Genomic DNA, 20,325 nt, shown 5'->3' on the forward strand with positions numbered 1-20,325 from the left:
CTGCATGTCCCTGCAGGAAGTGATTTTGTCTTCTGTTGCTCAAACCTCACCAATCATACAAACTGGACATACGGGAGGGATGCTCCAATCCATCTGTTATGCTTCTGCCTCATCTTAAAAGACTGTAAGGCTTCTTCAGTTCTTGTTGTAATGAAATCATAACTGAAGTTATACAAAGGCTTTAACAGTATTTCACACTTGCAAAGTGCTACAGAAAAGTGCTTTGTAAGAGGGTGCTTTATCAGTTTTTGAAAATAAACTGTTTTCCAAAATCAGAGAGGAAGTTGGTGACAACCATGTTAATTCACATCTCTCAATTCTCACTCCAGTTCCTTATATCTAAAAATATAATGCTTCCCTTTAAGAAAAAGACAATGGACATGGCATTCTTGATGTTACTATGATTACTAGGTATCTAAAATAACCCCAGCCGTGTATCATGTTACACAGATAACAAGTCTAAGTATTCACTTTAGAACAGAAAAACCCTACAAGGTGATAGTCATACAAGACACCCCCAGGTCTTGCTGGTTGACCCTGGGTCAATAAATTACACAAATCAGAGTTTATAAAATGTTGTTTCTGAGGCCATCGCAACTAATCCTTTGTGACATGCAGAAGCAGACTTTTTTGTGGATAAGCATGTTTCCTAAATTTTACATATGTATGTATACCTGATATATTTATACATAATATACACCCTTCCCTCTAAGTTGCCCAACTGTTGAGGGCAGACTTAAGTCCACTAGTCCATATATGCTGGAGAACTTCTTCATCTTCTTAGAAGACTTCTTACATATTTTTGTCAATTATCAGATAGTGATATGAATATTACAATAGAATAAAGCATTCATTGTAAAGTAAACATGCTGTGGCAAAGTAATAGTTGTAATATGCAGTAGTTGATGTTTTAGGGTGACTGTGTTATTAAACTTCATTCTTATTAAGATCATGACCATATACTGTGCCTTTCTTATCACATGGCAGCTGTGCTTTGTACACACTTCTGATAAGTGGCTGTGCATGTATCCCTCAAAGAACTGCCAGCTATTTGCTGTATATGCAAAGGACAATGGGAGCTAAGAAAGATTATGTCCATTGCAGCCACCAACGGTAAAACTAGTCATTCTTCTTTAAATGTAATGTTAAAAATTCACTTGCTATAGCTTAGCTTATGATCATACACAATAGTTGAGTAAAACATAAGATCTTTCTTCTTGGCAGTACCAGCATTCAGAGAACAGTACATGCTTGATGACTTGCTGCAAGACAGCCTTATTCTAGTCGCTTCTAAGACTGGATAATTTCATTAAGTGATTATTGCTTACATACCCAATTAAGAAGATAGAAAATATGGACCAACATGCTTTAAGGGCTTTATATGTGAAAAAGAAGATATTAGAGTTAATATGACATATGACGAGCAATTAATCTAACCAGGCCATGACTAGAATTCTAGCTTAAAAGAGCTTATAAAAAAAAAACAAACAATCTAAGCAGCAACATTTTCTAGAGACACTATATTTTGTCAAAAGGAAGCAATCACAATCATTGGCCAATATTCTGAATATAAACCACCTTCTCTAAAGGAAATGTAGGATATTTAAAATGGTGCAGTAAATCTATCCCAGGACTTGCTTCTTGTGATTTTAAATATGGGACCCTCTGAACCATAAACTAAGAGTTGGGTGACTGAACAAACACGATCAGTTACAGCTCCTTTTCCAGTAACTTGCAAAAACAACCCAGACAGCCAAGCTTTAGTTAAAAAGTGGGCAATAACAAGTCTGAAAGAAACAATTAATTTCAATTTAAATTTTTAAATACATAACATTTTTTTAATAAAAAAGAAAACAAGGTAACACTAGCATTATTCATGCCCTAAAATTATATCAGGTGATCCGCTCAAAATGATATTTTAAAAGTCTATCAACTTAAGCAATACTTGTTAATTTCTCTAGAAGAATAAAAATAATATTATTTTTTCCCCTACTCTGTGCAGTTACAACCCCCATTATCTCTTCTTTGATATTTTATATCTTATAGTATTTCTTTCTTTCCAATTGACTAACATGACCCCTAACCAGATGCCTAGGAAACTGTTATTTACCTATCCAGAATCCTGGCATGGCAGCTTTACAAAGGTGCAATTTAATGAGGACATTATTTGCCAATTCAGATATAATTTTTGTTCTCTAATTCGTTTACATACTTGCCTAAAATGGTGCACATAAGTATATGCAGGAAACCATAGATAATATTAGATTTACTTCAAGAAACATGGGCTTGCTCTCTGCTACATTCTCAGTTTTTAGTAGCAAATTATGAAAAGAAAGGGCACAAGAACCATTGCAATCCATAAAGAAAACTACATTCCATGATGATAAGTATCACAGCAAGGTATATAATTAAGAGTGGCTATAACAACAACATATAAATTAGATAATTATGGATTAAGCAATCCCTTGGGGGATTCTCCTCTGCCCTAGAAAACGTATAACAAGCTCCTTAGATAGAAGACAACAGCCATTAAGTATCTGAGGGAGAAATAGGACTATAAGGAAAACCAAAACCAAAACCAGAACCAGAACACAGCATGAGGAAAATCTTAGTTTGCAATCTAAAGACAGCTCTCATTTTTGGTAGTTTATTTTAATACTCTTACTGGTACAGTTTTCACCCATTAAATCTGCTGACATCTGTTGGCTAAAGAGCGCATGTCGGATTGTCAAGAACTGCAATATCAAATAAACACAAGCTGCTTCTTAAGGTGACAGTAGGGAGATACAAAACACTGCAGCTATTATCAGGAATGTAATTTTTGTTGTTGTCGTTGTTGTTTCTTACATCAATTTAATAATCCCAGGTGTCCTGGACACCAGACATACAATAATCTTCATAAATCCTAATTCACAGCCATACCATCTGTCAAAAGTATTTTTTATGTCTCCTAATAGATATGCTATGTAATTGTTCTCACAGTAGGACAAAAATACATGGTTGCACTAATTTGCTTTACCAATGGAAGAGCTCATTATCAAAAATAACCCCATCACATTACTAGGGTCTCTGGCACTCTTCATATATCAAAACTAACGTTTCCATTCTGTTATCTTCTATAACCTTAAATTCCCACTAAAAGCAGATAAAGATTGAATTATCTGGAAACTGTACTATAATAATGGAAAACTCACAAGCATGAAAAAAACCCCCCACTGTAATATCTCTTTCTATGATGATGGTGTTGCAGTTAAAATTAGAGGCTTTGTATTTCACAGTCACAAAGAGACTAATTCAAGTTCTCAGCACTGCAGAACACTAAGCATTTTGGCCTCAATCCAGAAAAGCACTTAAATGTGTGTATGACTTTTAGTTCATGAGCCTGAAGCAACTTCAGTGGCATTGTGGATGTTTGATTAGGCCCAGAGCACTCATTACCTTGCCGGACAACACATCTCCATAGGACTGACTCGGCACTGAGAGATGACCCTCCCAAACATCTATCTGTACCCATGGAGATGGAGAGGATACTCCACATGGGATTGTTCAAAGCAGCAGCTTCTGTTCCCACTCTCTGCAGCAGAAGATGAAATGCTTGGACTAAAGCTGGCCTTTGAGAACACCCTTCCTCCAACAATTTTCTAAATATCTGCAGTTCCTCTAACATACATGCAATATGAAAACCTCTTAGAATAACACAGACTGTAGATATGACCTTTGTTGCAAGAGGTTACGTGTTGCTAGTAGCTACAAGATGATCTCAGTGTAAGCTTTTATTTATGCATTAATTTAAATAATTTAAGCAAGATTATACCAATTTCTGTATTTGACTATTCAGTAACTGTACAGCAAACAAATCCTATAGCATCCAAGTAAATGGGCAATTCCAAAGATGACGGCAGTTACCAAAAAACACTCCAGAAGATACTTTGTTCAAAAAAATCAAACGCAACCTCATTTCCTTTTTGAATAAGGAAGTAACCCAGGAACAAAGTATTACTTCATTCTTCTTTAAATAACATTTCTAAAAACACTTCCCATGTTCCATAAAGTCTACATCAAATAAATTGTAAAATAAAAATAAAAGCAAGTTTCTAGCACTTGAAAGATGCAGTTGAAGAACTAAATGCTCTTCTGTTCCGCTCTGCATGACAAAAATCTGATCCTATTTTACAGTCTAGCAAATATCGTTTAATGTGATGTACTGTGCTTATGAAGCACTCTTCTTTTAATGCTAATAAGTTTATGATTTCAATTAATGTTCTATGCCTCAGCGCCACACTGAGTACATAATACACTGCTTTTCCAGTTTTGCTAAATTAGTAAAGATCACCCACAAATTTATAAAAATACACTCACCACTGCAAATAGGAATATTGCTTTCTTAATGGACAGAATTATCCATATCCTCAGTTACTCAATTTGAGAAATTGAGAATTCCTTAGGATAAACATGAAGTCCAAATACTGAAATCTAGACCGCAATTCATATCTTAGCTAAATTAAACACTGTATCTTAATTTAACCGATGTTGTCGCATGCCAGTTTGTACAATATTTTTGTGACATGAGTCTTTTAATAGAAAGGTTAAAATAAATATTTGGTTTATTTTCACTGCAATATATGCTATTTTATTTAGAAAACTTTGCTTTTTTCCTCTAACTAATAAACACTTAAAATCTACACAAGTTCACGTTTTACTGAAATTCCATATAATTGAACAAACCACTGACACTACAATAACTGCAATTCAGAATACCTAGTGAGAATATCGTATTAGGAGAAACTATGTCTGTGCAGTAGGTACCCACAACATCAATGCGTTATATTCCCTCAGAATTGCAGGACTTGGTTGCAAAACACTCTGGCTCAGACGTGCATGGGTCTGGAAGTCAGACTAAAATTTTGTGATTAATTGTAACTAATTCATACTACCACATTATCAGAAGGCAAACCACATGTTACTTATGATGAATTAAGGATATCTGGATCAGACACAGTATTTAATTTGGAATTAAAAAAGAAAATCACACCCACCTGTTGGCCACTCTTAAAGATGCAACATTATCACACACACCTTTGATAAACCAAGGGACTCAGCAATAACAAATATTAACATGGCATTGGGAAGAGATGGACAGACAGAGACACAGCTAGCTTCAAGGCTAGCTATGAGAAAGAGAGAAAACATAGGTTAAGAGAAGAAAAAAAAACCAACAAACCAAACCACAAAAAAAACCAAACAAAAAACCAAAAAACCCCAAACAAACAAAACACATCTCAAAAGCACAAAATATCCAAGCAAAATGTGGCACAGTTACCTTGCAAATAGCTAAAACTACTCAGCAATGGAAAACAAGCTCATACTCATTGCAAAAACATTTTCAGAGCAGGAGAAGCAAGTATTTGTACATCATATGCAAAAATACTCTGAAAAGCCCTCTTTGGTATACATGGCTTACATATTAAATAAACCAGATGAAGAAAAAGAAGTCCAGATTATTTACAACCACACAGTCCTGAAACAGAAAGCAAACACATAGACAGTCTATTATACGCACACATTTACAACATGTTACTTATAATTGTAGCTGGGGAAATAAACGACTTATGTAAATGTTTGACGTTTTGTATCACTACTCACCACACCAATGCTTCTATGCAATTCATTAACATTCTAGCCGTATTTTTGTTCTTGTGTGTCTCAAGTATAAAAATAAGATACTCAGCAATACCATACAGCCCAGTTGTCTCATTATTTCTTTTTCAAGCCAATATTGGTGGCCTTGATAATATTGCCATCTAATTACTAGCAGTGCTTCTTTTATGATAGTTGACAAGGAAGGCTGAGTAGGTACTCAGTCTGCAGAAGATATGAATATGTTGAAACTTTCTCCTGCAGGATATTCATGCTTCTTAAATGAGCTGCTATGGAAGTTTCATCGTGTGTGCTACAAGGAAATTATTCTCCTACCTGTGAAGGCTGCTTGTACATGGGTCTGGTCTCTGGAAATGAAGTTTTATCCTTTGACTCTCTACTTTGATCATCAATTGTGTCACCTGGCAAAGTAAGAAAAAAATAAAAAACAAAACCAACTATTCAATCACTGAAAATTCTTTTACAAAGAACAGGAAAAACTCCTGAGTCTTCCTAAAATCAGATTATACAATTCCCTGAAAAGTGGGAACTCTGTTGCCACATTTACAGTTTTGAAAGCGTGAAAAGAGAAAAACATTGAAAAGTAGTCTGCAAAACCCAGGAATAAATCTGTGTCAGTTAATAAAAGGTAAAAAAATTAGAGGGGGAAAAAAAAAGAAAGAAAAATGCAGGGCCTGTATTTTGCACTTTGTAGGACCACTACATTCTAATACTGGCAAAGTGACAAACAAAGGAGACATAGCAGTACAAGTATCTGGTGCAAAGGCAATACCAGGAGCACGAGTTCATCACACCCCAGTCCCGTATCAGGCTGGGAGAACATGTGCACCATTGCACCACCCTTATTTGTAACCTCGTTTCCATACAGAGGATATCTGTGCACTAGTGCTGAAAGAGAGACAGAGTATACTGAGAGAAACAGCCTGGGTTTGACTGTACTGGAACAATGACTACTTGTCAGGCTGGCCGTTAGCCTCCTCCCATTGCAAAGATGTGGCTACCTCTGCCCAGGATTTTACTGAGGACATATGATCCAGTTTATCCCAAAAGCTGCAGCTGGTACCAATCTATAAGATGAGCAGATCACAGCAATAAACTAGAGACAAGAGTATTTAAATTTTTTTAAAGACAGAAGGTACATCATTAATTTTAAAGATAGAGATAGTAAAACAACAACAACAACAAAAAAAACACGAGCATTTTTTTTTCCCAGACATAATAAACCAAATATCCACCTAGCCTATCATCTATGATCTTCTTTGTTGGTGGGAGGGTGTACAAGGAGCTGTAAAGATTTTGTGGATTATCTCCTGCTATCAGTGTGTCATGGTTTAAGACCAGCTGGTAACTCAGAACCACACAGCCGCTCTCTCACACCACCACTACCACCCCCAACCCCCCCCCCCCCCCACTTCATTCCCCTACTCCTGGAGGGACTGGGAAAAGAATCGAAAGAATGCAACTCCCACGGCTTGAGATAAGAACAGTCCAGTAACTAAGGTATAACACAAATCACTACTGCTGCCACCAATAATAATAATGATAAGGGAAATTACAAGGGAAGAGAATACAACTGCTCACCACCCACTCACCGATACCCAGCCCGACCCAACCAGTGATCTAGCCCTTCTGGGTTACTGCCCTCAGTTTTATATCCTGGGCATGACATGCTGTGGTATGGAATATCTCTTCGGTCAGTTTGGGTCAGGTGTCCTGTCTCTGCTTCCTCCTGGCTTCCTCTCCTCCCTGGGAGAGCATGAGACTCAGAAAGTCCTTGGTCAAAGTAAATATTACTTAGCAACAACTAGAAACATCAGTGTTATCAGCGCTGTTCCCAGGCTGAAAGTCAAAAACACAGCACTGCACCAGCTACTAAGAAGGAGAAAAATGACTGCTACTGCTGAACCCACGACATAGTGCTACTCAGTAAATAGTTTATAAGAGGAGATGACCAGTGAAAAATTTAGTCATGTAATTCCAGTTTTATTTTTATTTGAACTGCTATGGTTTTTGTAATGGAGTATTTTGAAAGTCTCTATCCTTAAGGAGTCCTGCAGCAGCAATTCTAAATGAAAGGGTTCAAGTTACTGTTGTGTAAGTCCTTTGCTAAGCCTGTGTCCATCAGAAATGAATCACCATTTTCTCCTGAGATTTAATTAGAGCCGATGTACCTGGCAGAAGCTGTTGGGAAGAGCAGCCAGATTCTGCCCATGTCCCATTAGCCTGGAAGCCCTGACACCCAGGTCCACACATGCTTGCTCCATGCCGTCCTCAGAACCTGGTCGGGTCCCCTGGGTACAATGCAATGTTTGGGAAATTATCTTATGAAAACAAGCAGTCATTGGGCATGCTGTTTAATACTCAGGCATTATTCCTAACAGTGTATTCTGAGTATATTCAATAAATCCTCTTTGTTATAGGTCAGTAATGCCTATTAATTCTATTAATGTCTATGCTTTCCAAGATCTTTTCTGGAAAAAGTATTTAATGGAAAAATGCTTCTCAGTCAACTAGTAATTCTCTGCATAAAATATTCCAAAGCACTTGTATTCACACCACCTTAAAAAATGGGAGAGGAGGGAGGAGGAGTGAGACAAATAAGATGGGAATTCAGTTAATCATCGATTCCACCGCACAATAATGTGAAAAACAAAATTTGTAAGCACCTATAAGATAATGAGGTAAGTAACAACCATGGAAATAAATTATGCCAAACCATTAGTTTACATTTATAATGAACAGGCCTTCAAAGAAAAAATTATTAGAGCTCTTGTGAATGCACTCTGCAATGAAAGACTGCAAAAACTTGGGGAGGCATGAAAATGGTTATGAGATGTATGAAGATGAAAGTACATATTTTTGGGACATTTGCTGTGGATGAGAGTAACTTTAAGTTGTACCAGATTTAGGCTAGATCAATTTCTCCAGGAGTCAGGCTACATAAGTACTTGACACGGCCTAAGGAAATGGTCACTTTAAACAGTGGTCCACCTCCAAAAGATTTCAAGGGTAGGTTGTAGAAACATCTGTCACAAATGGTATCAACCCCATCAAAACAAGGAAGATGAATGACCATTTGTGTCACTTCAAGTCCTACATTCCATCAAGGATGCAGGATGAAAGACTACACAGGATACCCCTCCCTAAAATGAGGATTTGTCAAGGGAACTTATACTAACTGCATGGAGACTTGTGAAGATCCAAGTAGACTGCAGTGAGCTGGACAAAGACTCATTGAGTGTGTAAGGAAAGAGCTGCACAACCTGTCAGTAGCAAAGGGACAGCTAATTGAAGTCAGTGAGATGACTCATACTGGGTAAAGTTGGGTGTACGCATAAACATACTGAAAGAGAGTTACACCAGAGATTTCAGAATCACAGGAGCCAACTTTTTACTCATTGTCTTTACATAGCATTCCTGGGAAAGCACTCTGAAGTTTTTATATGCAAAAAATAAAAGACCAAATTCATGTGTGTTAATGCTATCCAGAATATACTTTTTTCCTGTGATTAGTTTTCCTTAAGATGAAAAGAATCTTTGTTTGAAATCAGGACCAAAAGGTTAAAAATGTAAAAGTGTTCACAGGAAAGGAAGAATAAGAACAGCTCATTTGGAGATAAATGAAATTTTTCAACTTAGAACTTTGACATCCAACTCCTGGAGGTCATGAGTTCTTAAGGAGGCCAAAATGTAGCAATATCTATAGTGTTTCACAACTCAAATTGCCTTTGTAAACTGAACTTCAATGCAGAGCTCTTTCTTGCCAAAAATAAACATATATGGTCCTGCAAGGGTAAGGCATGAATCTTTGCATCGGCTGTTACTATTTGAGTTACTGGAGTCAGAATGGTTATAGGCAGCTGCACACCAAGCTGCCCAAGATATCCACTAGGATAGAATAGTTTTCCAGAGAAATAGGTATTTTCAGTGTAGTTTTTTCTTTTACTGGTTCCTATCTCAAATATCCAAACAGATTAGTCATCCTTGTTTCTACTAGTCCAAATACTGAATTAACTCCCACATACCTCCCCAGCTCTACCAGTTCCCAACCTTATCAATCTTGCCAAAGCTAACCCATCTTGTTTAGCCACCCCTAATTTTTTTTTTTTTCTTCAGCTTGCCTTGGTTTCCCATTGACCTAAATTCTTATCTCTTCCCTTTACTGGAAGTTACAGTTTTTCCTTCTTCTTCAGGCTTAGCCCTTCAGCTGCTTCCCTCTGATCTGGCTTTTCCTCTTCTCCACTGCAACCCTGCAATCTCCTCTTCTCATCTACCTTCATGCTATGAAGGTAAACACCAGACAGACATCCCATGAGAGCACAGACCTTTGGGTGCAGGAATTAATGTGAGCTCTTTTAAGCTCTTCATACATTCTGATAGACAGGTTTTGACTGGGGAAAACCAAAGAACCAGGTATCTGTGTCGTGTTCCCCCTCGCCCCCCACACCCTGGAAAATAACAACACAAATAATATCCCTTAAACAATCCTGATGCAAACTGGTATATAGCCACAATTTCACCAAACTAAGCAACTGAAACCTGGCTTTGACAAATTCACAAACACATGACCTTAGTAGGAAGGGCTACCAAATACCCACCACCACTCTCCAAAAAAGTCTTTCGTCAGAACTGAACTGCAAATATACCCACAGATAAGGCCGGAGGAACCACTGCAATCATTTAGCCTAACCTCCCATATAAAAATAGGCCATAAGATTTCTTTAACTAATTTGTTTGAACTAGAGCAAGTTTAAAGCTCTATTTTAATTAAGAGATAACAGACAAAATGATTCATTTTACCAAACAGATTCTGGCTCGTATACCCCTTGGTTTAAAAGCGTTATGCAAAGTTTTAGTCATAAAACTCCTATAAAAAAAAAAAATCTAAGTCATGTATCTAAAAAAAAACATACTATTTAGAGCCTTCAAGAATTTGAAATGAGGGACACTCTGTGCAGTGTAATATGGTTTAAACCTATTATATATCCTGTAATATGCAGTATGTTACCAAGAAAATTTATCAGAGGAAAAAAATATATTATGCTTATTGCTGCAAAATGGTTCCATACTTACCAAAGGAAAAATATTTTAAAGTTTGAAAAGAGAGCAGTAGACATATTTATCCTACTGTCCAGAAAAGCCCATATTTCAAATCCTCAGTCTTGGGAGGATCTTTTTAAGTTATATTAAGCCTCTTCCAGGCCCAAATAAATGGCATTGCACTCAAAGGTCAGACATACGTTTCTCCTTTCACTGAGCTGGTGCTGGATTTACACCAACATTCAGTGAGTTCCACTGGTATCTCCTTTTTCCAAGAACTGTAGCCAGGTGTTGCACAGGAAAGAAATACCCAGTTGAGTCTTCGGTATCTACTATGTAAGTCCCCCTCAGAGTCTTTAGTTTCTTCAGAAATCTGCATTCAGCTGCCTATCTGGACCTCTGTGAACTCTTATATAGAACAGTTCAACCACAAGTTTGGCTTCTACTCAACAAGGAAGAGGCATTTCTATTTATACTCTTTCCTCTTGCAGCATTTTGTTATCCTCAAGCTGTGTAGTCTCTTGATCAACAGCATTTAAAAGCTGAGACCACCCTCATCTTAAATAATTAAAACCAGTTGCAAATACATTTTAGAGACTTCTAAAACTTAGACTGACATTTGTTCTGGTCTGCACAAGAATCCTGTAAGACAGTGAAGCACGTGCAACACAGCAAGCAGTAACGAGCTAGCAAATACATATTTTCAAATGTCACCCTCAGCTTCAAACAGCTATTTTCCATTATACCTTAGTGAGTTGCTTAAGTGTTTGTTGCCTGTCATTATCTTCTTCTACTTGGAAGCAAAAAGACAAAAAGTTTTAAGAGAGGATTAGTAGGATCTGAAAACAGGAGAGGCTGACTCTGTAGAAGTATCAAGATTTTGTTGCAGTTACTTACACATCTTTCTTACTCATAAATCTTCCTCTCTATCCCTGAGATAAGGAAGAAAGACAGACCAGACACACCAATTTCAAGTCACCCTGCTGCAGGATAAACTAACAGAACTTCAGGCTTCAGTCCATATAGCGGCAGCACTTTCAAAAAAGGGAGATATCTAACAAGTGTTGTAATTCCCCCTCTCTGCTGAACATCTGAGTCTCAGGAATCCCTACAATCACAATTCTGTGTAAAGACGTTTGATAGTATCACTTCTCTGAGTTTTGCTCCTCTTCAGCTTAATTTAAATATCCTCCAGTTCCTTCAGCAGGGATGAAAAGTGTTTTTGTAAGTTTCTCCCAAGCCATGCTTGTTTCTCCAGCACCCACTCCCAGGGTGTACCACATCTTCCATTTACTTTCAGCACCACTGCAAGTTTACAGCAAAGTAAAAAGTTCTTTCCCTTTTTTTGGTGCATGCAGCATACGGACAAGCAGCATTGGATGTCAAGTGGCTGCTGTTTTCCTTACTACCATTTCTATTCTCAAGCCTCATCTCAGTCACCCTGGTTCATTTCAAGAAGAATTTGTAGCTACATTTAGTACCAAAGAGGGCTGAGCTGCCAATGCAGATTATCAGTGAAATATGTTTACCAGCCAATTGCTACCCTGTGAGTTGGGGACTGCAGTGGCGTGATACCAGGGATCACTGATGGCAGAACCCAGGACACAATGTTGTGCTGACTTTATGGGATCAAGACAATTAACAGAAGACAGAGAGAAGAACTTTAGAATCTTTGCTAACGAGCACAGAATCACAGAATGGTTTGTTGTTGAAAAAAGAGCTAAGGATCATCTAGTCCAACCCCCCTGAATGGATTGTACACAATTGTAAGAAAATATAATACACTGTAAGCAATTTGGCAGTTACCACTGGTCATTAACAGACCACTCAATGATCTATCTGAACCAAATAAGGCACTAGCCAGTTGCTGTCTTCTTCAGTGTGAGAGATGGGACATTAATGGGTAGGCGGCTCTTTTCTTAAAAGTGGGACTACCATTCCATTTAGCGTTAGTGCTAAAAAACCTATACATCAATCCTCATTAGCCTCCGTGTCCACATGGCCAAGACATTAACAGTCTTAGAAGAATATGTATAGTTGGCAAAACAATGAAGTCATCCTAGTTTGAGGTCACCTCATCCTGATTTCATATTAAAGCTTTTCATATCAACAGCAGTTTCATTTCAACAAGTTAATAATACCCCCAAAAATCCAATACATCAGCAAAAAATATTCTCAACAGCTGCAACTTTCAGCAAAACAAGAGATTAAGAGTTTATGCCTCATAAGGGTGAATGATGAATGAGAAGGAAGTCTGTGTAAGCCCATACTACATCAGAGTTCTGTGTTAGCCTAAGCAGGCACATGGTAAATCTTTGACAGCCTTACACTGAGTTTCAACAGTGTCTGCGTACCTAGGTACTAAGGGGTCCTCCAAATAAACTTTTGACTGGGAGTAGAACTTACCAGTATCTCCTCTAATTATCCTAACAAACCAAGAGAAAAATCTATATAAAACTTGCATTGAGAACCCTGAAAGACTGATTTCTTCAAACCTGTAAAAGGAAGGGAGGAAACTAATAAGGTAAATATTATCCTGAATGTTTTTGCATTTAGAGACATGAAGTAACAAGGTTCAGTCCTTTCCCAATTAAGAGGAATAGCAAATCCAACTACGGCACATGGCAGTGAAGATTATGGGAGTGGCACTATGAATTTCTACCCAGTTTCACTTTGGTATCCCACCCTTCTGCAGGCAATCTTAATGTAGCGTCTCCATCTGCCTAAACAATTCTGTCAGGGTCTTCTCAACCCACATCCCACTGTCGAGATCACAGCAAAACCATGAATTAAAAACTCCCTTACAGAAACTTCACCACCACCACCAAAAACCAAAACAAGACCCCAAACCAAAAACTTTTAGGCAGATGGCAACAGAAAAACAACATGAAAGATTTGAGGCTGCTGTAAATTTCTGGTATCCCAGATCTACATACTTTTAAGTTTGCAAAAAAATTTTTATTTCTGCACATTTTTTGTATTTCTTAAAAATTTAGCTTCTTTCAAAGCTTTCCTGGAGCCTAGAACAAAGGACCTATAGAATTTAAATCCATCTCCATCTCCAACCACTTCACTAAGGCTAAATCATTCCAACTCCCCTGACCCCCATTTATATGTCTTTCTTTCAATAGGTGCCCAACTTTTTCAGAAAGCCGATGAATCAAAAGCTGAAGAGTTTCATAGCAAAATTTTGGTTCAAAGGAATCCCTGGAGGTCACATTAGTCCAACCCCCAATTCAGTGCAGGGCCAACTTCAAAGTGAAACTATGTTCCTCAGGTGCTTGTCCAGCTTAATTTTGAGTCTCCAAAGATGGAGGTTCCACAGTCTCTCTTGTCTCTTAGTTATATCTATCCCTCTACTATTTGTTACCTCCAGGTCCACAGTCATCTTCAAAGAAAACTGTAGAATTCATTCATTCATGAGCCAGGATCCCCTATGATGAAATGTTATTTTACTTTAGATTTAATTTATGATACTTTAATGTCAAGCCTAAAGAAATGCTAAGGATCAATTTCATTCTGATTTACCAGTGTGATGCACCCATGCAATTATATATATTATATATGCATAGCAGCCTTTCTAAGTAGCCCACAAAAACACTGAACCCTCTGCCACAGCATATCTTTTGGAAGATCTCACTTTTCCATTTTGTTATTTGGAAATCCCACTCTAGTTTACTACCTTAGATGCTGCCACACCTTTCTTATCTAGTTTTGCTATTGGAATGAGCCGGTGGTATGACTTATCCGCTACTCAATACATCCTTAGTACTGAAACATAGTACAAGCAATAAATATAGTACAGATCCAAGTAAGGGCTTATGACATGTTCAATCATTTTATTAGAAAGAAATTGAAAACAAAAACTACATAACAGTATGTCCTCTAAGTCTTCTGACCCAACATTCATGCTTCACTGGGCATGTGTGTCAATGCCTCAGGGAGAACCTCAAAACTATTCAGTACTCTGCCTTTGTTCAACTGATGATACTTTTCTGGGGATAAGACCCCAGCATATTTATTATAAATTAGTATTTATCATGAACATTGCCCCTAGGAAAAAACAAAACAAAACCAAACCTGCAAAAATGCCTGGAAGGCATAGACTGCATGACATAGGCCAGTCTCTACATGCATGAAGCTTCAGTTCTTGAGATTCCTAGAGAACCTTTAAATCTTCCTGTCATTCACTTCATCTGTCAGATAAGCCCCTTTTCTTCCCATCAAAACAAATGCAACCTTCTAAGCACAAGTGAATCATACTTTTCTGGGGAAGTAAACCATTAACCTACTTTTTTGACAAAGAAAAGTTTTATGACTTGATTACAATTTTTTTTTTTTAGATTATTTCTATAATCACTGAGTGTCAGCTTATTCATAGTCATCTAGACCAGAGCAGTCATCCCACAGAATAAGTACATTGTTTTAAGGTTAAGAATAAAACAAGAAATCCCTTAGATTTTTAGACATTTGGAGAAGTTTAGTGTTAATTTATATAATCTCTTTACTTTCCACCTCACTCTCAAATCTTCTTCCTGGGCAGTGAAAGATGTCTTCACTTAGTATAATCCAATTTTGCTGTTGGTTGGGCTGGTATGCAACAAATGTAAAAGAAGCAGCAGTTTGCAAGCAAGATTTTCTTCTATGGTTACAGTCTTCCACTAGATCCTTTTTGTTTTTCCAAGAGATGGAAATAAAGACAGTGCTATTTACCTTGATTTATTCTCTTTGTCTTTGTCTTCTTTACCCTTAATGAGAATGTAACAGTCATGATCTTCACAATGCTTCCTGTGTTTTCTTATTTTGCTTGGAAGGATGATAACAAGTTTAATCTCAAAACAATAAAAGTCTTTACTTCTTCAGTTCCCGATGAGAGGTAAAAGGCTTTGGGGAAACATTTGTAACAACAACAAACTCAGTTGAAGACAATAGCAGAGCCCAGGCAGAGTACTGCCAGCCAGCAACCTTCCCTTAAACACATTTCAGCAATATCATTTTCTTGTCACTAGAGAAAACTAAGCTGTAAATCTTATCTCAGATTACAGGCTCAGGTGTTGTTCAAAAAGTAAATATTTATTATAACATTCAACTTTTCAATATGAAATTAAGATTATTTCACTATCCTCCCTTAACTATGAGATTAGGAGTCCCCTCCTCCTGCTTTATTTGTCATGTAGTTCTAGAGACAATCCTGTCTAGAATGAAAACAGCACATTGAAGCCAATTTTGATGAGGAAAGAGATTTTCCTAGGACTCCGAAATCTGCAGTGCAGTCTGCCTGCTCAGTCTCTTGGTTACACTGTGTAACTTGCATGTCAGTAGGTCTAGCATGCATTAAAATTATCTTCCTGTCAAAACCTGAGGTGCTGATAGCCTAATATTTGCATATGAAGCTTGCTACATAAATGCAAATTATGTTAGAAAACAAATAATGCGAATTTAAGATGGTTACTAAAGATAAAATTTACATGATCAATCTTCTGTCCTTGATAATGCAGGAAAACGTTGTCAAATGTGGCTGAAACTGGCACAGAGATAGAAGACTTGAGGGTGTTTACAGAATATAATCTGCAGCTTACTGGTAAAAAGAGACCAGAAGTAATGCCCCTCCTAAAGAAAAAACCCATTGCTCTCTGTTCTCTTTGGCCAGCTAGGAGGTCAGTTGGCAAATATTGCTGCGGTTGGCCACTGGGAATGAAGGCAAGGGAAGCCACTATAGTAATACAGAGAAATAGCCAGAACTATTGTAGCAGTGAGGAAGAGGTATAACAGTTTTCCAGTGCCTAAAAGCTGCCTACAAGAAAGCTGAAGAGGGACTTTTTACAAGGGCATATAGCGATAGGGCAAGGGGGAATGGCTTTAAACTGAAAGAGGGCAGATTTAGATTAGACATTAGGAAAAAATTCTTTACTATGAGGGTGGTGAGACTGTCGAACAGCCTGCCCAGAGAAGCTGTGGATGCCCCATCCCTGGCAGTGTTCAAGGCCAGGCTGGATGGGGCTTTGAGCAACCTGGTCTAGTGAAAAATGTCCCTGCCCATGGCAGTGGGGCTGAAACTAGATGACCTTTGAGGTCCCTTCCAACACAAACTGTTCTATTATTCTATTATTCTATGACTACATCCTCAAGGAAGCCCTTGAAAAACTGAACTTCATTGCTTTTCCTGTTCTAAAGAAAGCTGTGTTTTATTTTATCTTGACAGCATTTCAGTCATGTTTAAACAATAAATAATTTTAAAATAATTAAGGGGAGGGAAAACCCACAGGAAAAAAATGTAAATCAATCTCTCAGTCTACCCATATTTGAGTTACTTACATCTTTGCCCCACTAGCTACTGTGGGATGCACCGTGATAAGCAGATGAGCATATACAACCTCATCCCAATAACTACCCTTCCTGTCTGAGCAGCTGCCTATAACATTCACATTAATTATTATGAACTTACTTTCTTTTTTCTTTTTTTTTTCCACATCTTCTCAAAACTCTGAAAGTAGTAGACAGTAAATACTTAGGGGAAGAAAAATTAATGCATAGGACAGGATGCTCATTCAAAGTAACTTTAATGGGCCATAATTACAAGAAATCTGCAATGTAATAATCATTCTGTACTTAAAGCGCCACCATCCTCTCAGGGGCACGGAAGCCCCACTCAAATCTGAAACAAAGTTAAGCTGAATCAATTTGAAATATAACACCACACACAAAGTTATACAGATACACTGATACACAGTTTATATGGATCTGTGTGACACCCTGGCACCAATACACCTGCAGCAGAAAGTTCTATTAACATCTAAGCTTTCACCAGGAAGTTTACAAATACAGTGGCTCAAAAAGCTTCCCTCCCCACATTTTTCTGAAAGCTATCTTCTAGATGGCAGCCTGGCAATCTTATGTCACTGTACAGCAAACCTTATGGTACATACATTGCACCTTTTGTATTTCTGACACATACTTGCAGAATATTTCAGAACACAACATAGTTTGTTTTCCTCTAAAAAGGAAGCATAAACTCTCTGGATTTTGTGTAGTAACAAGTTTATAAACATACCTAGAGTTGTTACACAAAGGTTCTGAATATTGAAAAAAAAAAAAGGAAAACCTATATCCAAAAGGAGTCTCAACAAATTATTCAACAAAACAAAGAAAATATCTCTGCTTCCATAACTCCTTGAAATATTACTGTCAATTTACACCATTAATTCCATTATATTACTACCATCTTTTGAGCTATCTCAGACTTGGGAAAGGGATCTAACCCCCCTCCCCCAAAAAAATAAAACAAACAAAAAACAAAAAAAAAACAGGTTAAGAAGCAGGCAATCTCCTCACAAAATAAAACATAAATCCATTTAACCTGTCCTCAGAAACTGAAAAAACAGCACAGTAGCTAATCTTTGGATCAGACCTCTCTCATGAATAACCAGTTCCACACATATGATTAAAGGACAACATAATTTATTTATTCATTAGAACACATAGGTCAATAATGTGGATTAAGTAGGATTAAAGTGTTATTTTCCTATTACTTTTGCGCTTTAAGCTGGTTTAGTATTTCTAGGAACTTTATTTTAAAGCCAGCTTTGTAGAAGAAACTACATTATAGAACTTCTGTTTTACTTTTGACTTGTGTGTAAACAACATGGAAATGTTCACTTCAACATACTGTCGCTAGATTGCTTGATTTTAAAGGCAATGCGATAAATAGCATTACATATTCACAGATTTTTAGTACTTCTGGACTAGTAGTTTGGACCTTCAATTGCATTTTTGTGTCACACAAATGCAGTAGTGGAGATCTGTTAGGAAAAAAAAATTGAAATATCAGCACAAAACAGCACTAGCAGAATTCCTTAAAAGTATCTGAAGAACAGGACAAAAGTTTTTTTTTGGGGGGGAAATGAATGAGAATTTCTGAAGGGAGAAATTTAGTTTAAAAAGTCTAAAGAAGCCCACCATTTTAAAATATCCAAAGATACAATGGCATCAGCTGTGAAAGTCCATCTGATAGGTTTTTGGCTGTGTCTTACAATGAAATGTCCAAATGTTTGCATGTACACCAAAAAGTGACACCAACACTGCCCACAGAGCAAAGAGGAGAAAAACAATCATTGTGCAGTGCTGGAATAGTTTGCTAAAAAAAAAATAAATCTGCCAGGACTTCACACCATACTCTTCTCAAACATGGAGAAAATGAGAAAAGGTCACAGCTGGCTGTAACTTTTATCATCGGCTGTGAACTGTGTGGAATCATCTGAGGGCTAACAACACTTATGCCAAGTTATGTCTACTCTGTACATCAGTCCTTTCCCCAAACTCTGCACAGAAATGGCATTTTCCAGCTGAAACCAAAACATTTCAATTTGTAAAAAAAAAAGAACCCAACAACCCAACAAACAACAAACACCTATGTAGGACCATATCAGCTTCAAGAGCACAAAGGCAGACGGGCAGTGTTCAAAAAAGAACCTTTCTTGTTTTGTGACATGGCAACCACCCCCTTCCCAGAGGCCCTGGGGAGCCGGTGGGGTGAGCTCCGACTGTTTCAAACTGCAGCCAGGGTTTGAAGAGAACTTCAGGCTTATGGGCACTGGAGACTCATGGTGATGTGTCAGCTACACTAACGGGGCTACCAGGTCTTCTAAGAAAAACTTCCTGAAAGATGAAGGACCACTCTCTGTCTTAGGCTTCTGAGCCTGCAGTGTTCAGCAGACCAGAAATACAAAGGTTTCGGAATTCCTCAACATCCAATAAGCAGACTGTCTCAGAGGCTGAAGTACAAATTTTTGGGGGCTCTGTGGCTCCCTATCTACTTGCTCAACGTTGCTCCCACACAAGTCCGCCCTGCACATGTAATTTTTCTGCAGAATGTTTCCATGCAATAACACAATTAGAATAGAGTGAGTATGTGTTTCAAAACACAAGAGACAAGGCCACCCTACAAAAACAAGCTGCATACTCTGGTAACTCCCTCCTGGCTACTATTTGAAGAGCTGTCAGTCAAACTGTGTGAAAATAGTGTGAACACTGTTACCTAAGGGTGAGTTTTCACAACCTGGCTGAGTCAGGCTAACAGCTCAGTGCTGCCAAGAAGCAGTTCTGCCTCTCCCCAGAGCCCAGGTGCTCCCACTGTTTCTTCTGTGATGGTGGCTCCCAGAGCCTCCTGAGATCTTGTGAGCCACCTAAGCTCACTGAACTGCTCAAAAAGATAAATACATACTCCCTTTCTTGCTGGATTAGTTTTTTGACAGTTTAGTGAGCTAAATCAGAGATGCCAAATGAGCTGGCAGAGCTGGCACAAAGGTGATAAGAAAGTAATTCTGCTTTCAGGAGCAAGAAGGAGGATGACCTGTTCTTCAGGCAGTTAAGTGGCTCAACTGTCCTGTAGAAACATACCCTATCACAGCACCAGCTTTGCATGCCATTGTGAAAAAAACAGGAGGCAGTATTCTGGATCTAAATGTAGTCGTCACTGTAGATAACATACAAATCGACATGTGAAAAGTGTGCAAGCACTCACATATCAAAACCATGATGAAATTCTGAAACCTACCAACCCCCCCCCCCCCCAATTTATTATATTAGGAAATGCTCCTTTTTGGAGGAGTTGTAGGGAGCTAGAGTATT

At 37.9% G+C, this 20,325-nt stretch overlaps 1 protein-coding gene across 2 annotated transcripts in view; it reads right to left on the reverse strand.

Annotated features, from left to right (window-relative positions):
- Positions 1-20,325, reverse strand: part of UMAD1 (UBAP1-MVB12-associated (UMA) domain containing 1) — an 82,327-nt gene that overhangs the window by 12,263 nt on the left and 49,739 nt on the right. For both annotated transcript variants that reach the window (XM_061469286.1, XM_061469287.1), the window contains exon 3: positions 5,974-6,059. In XM_061469286.1, coding sequence (XP_061325270.1) covers positions 5,974-6,059 — 86 coding nt within the window. The remainder of the gene's footprint in view (positions 1-5,973; positions 6,060-20,325) is intronic.

The sequence above is a fragment of the Pezoporus flaviventris genome, unplaced genomic scaffold (genome assembly GCF_033815535.1).
Source record: "Pezoporus flaviventris isolate CSIRO_AGI_PZ_B2104156 unplaced genomic scaffold, CSIRO_AGI_Pfla_v1 ptg000055l, whole genome shotgun sequence".
Taxonomy (NCBI): domain Eukaryota; kingdom Metazoa; phylum Chordata; class Aves; order Psittaciformes; family Psittacidae; genus Pezoporus; species Pezoporus flaviventris.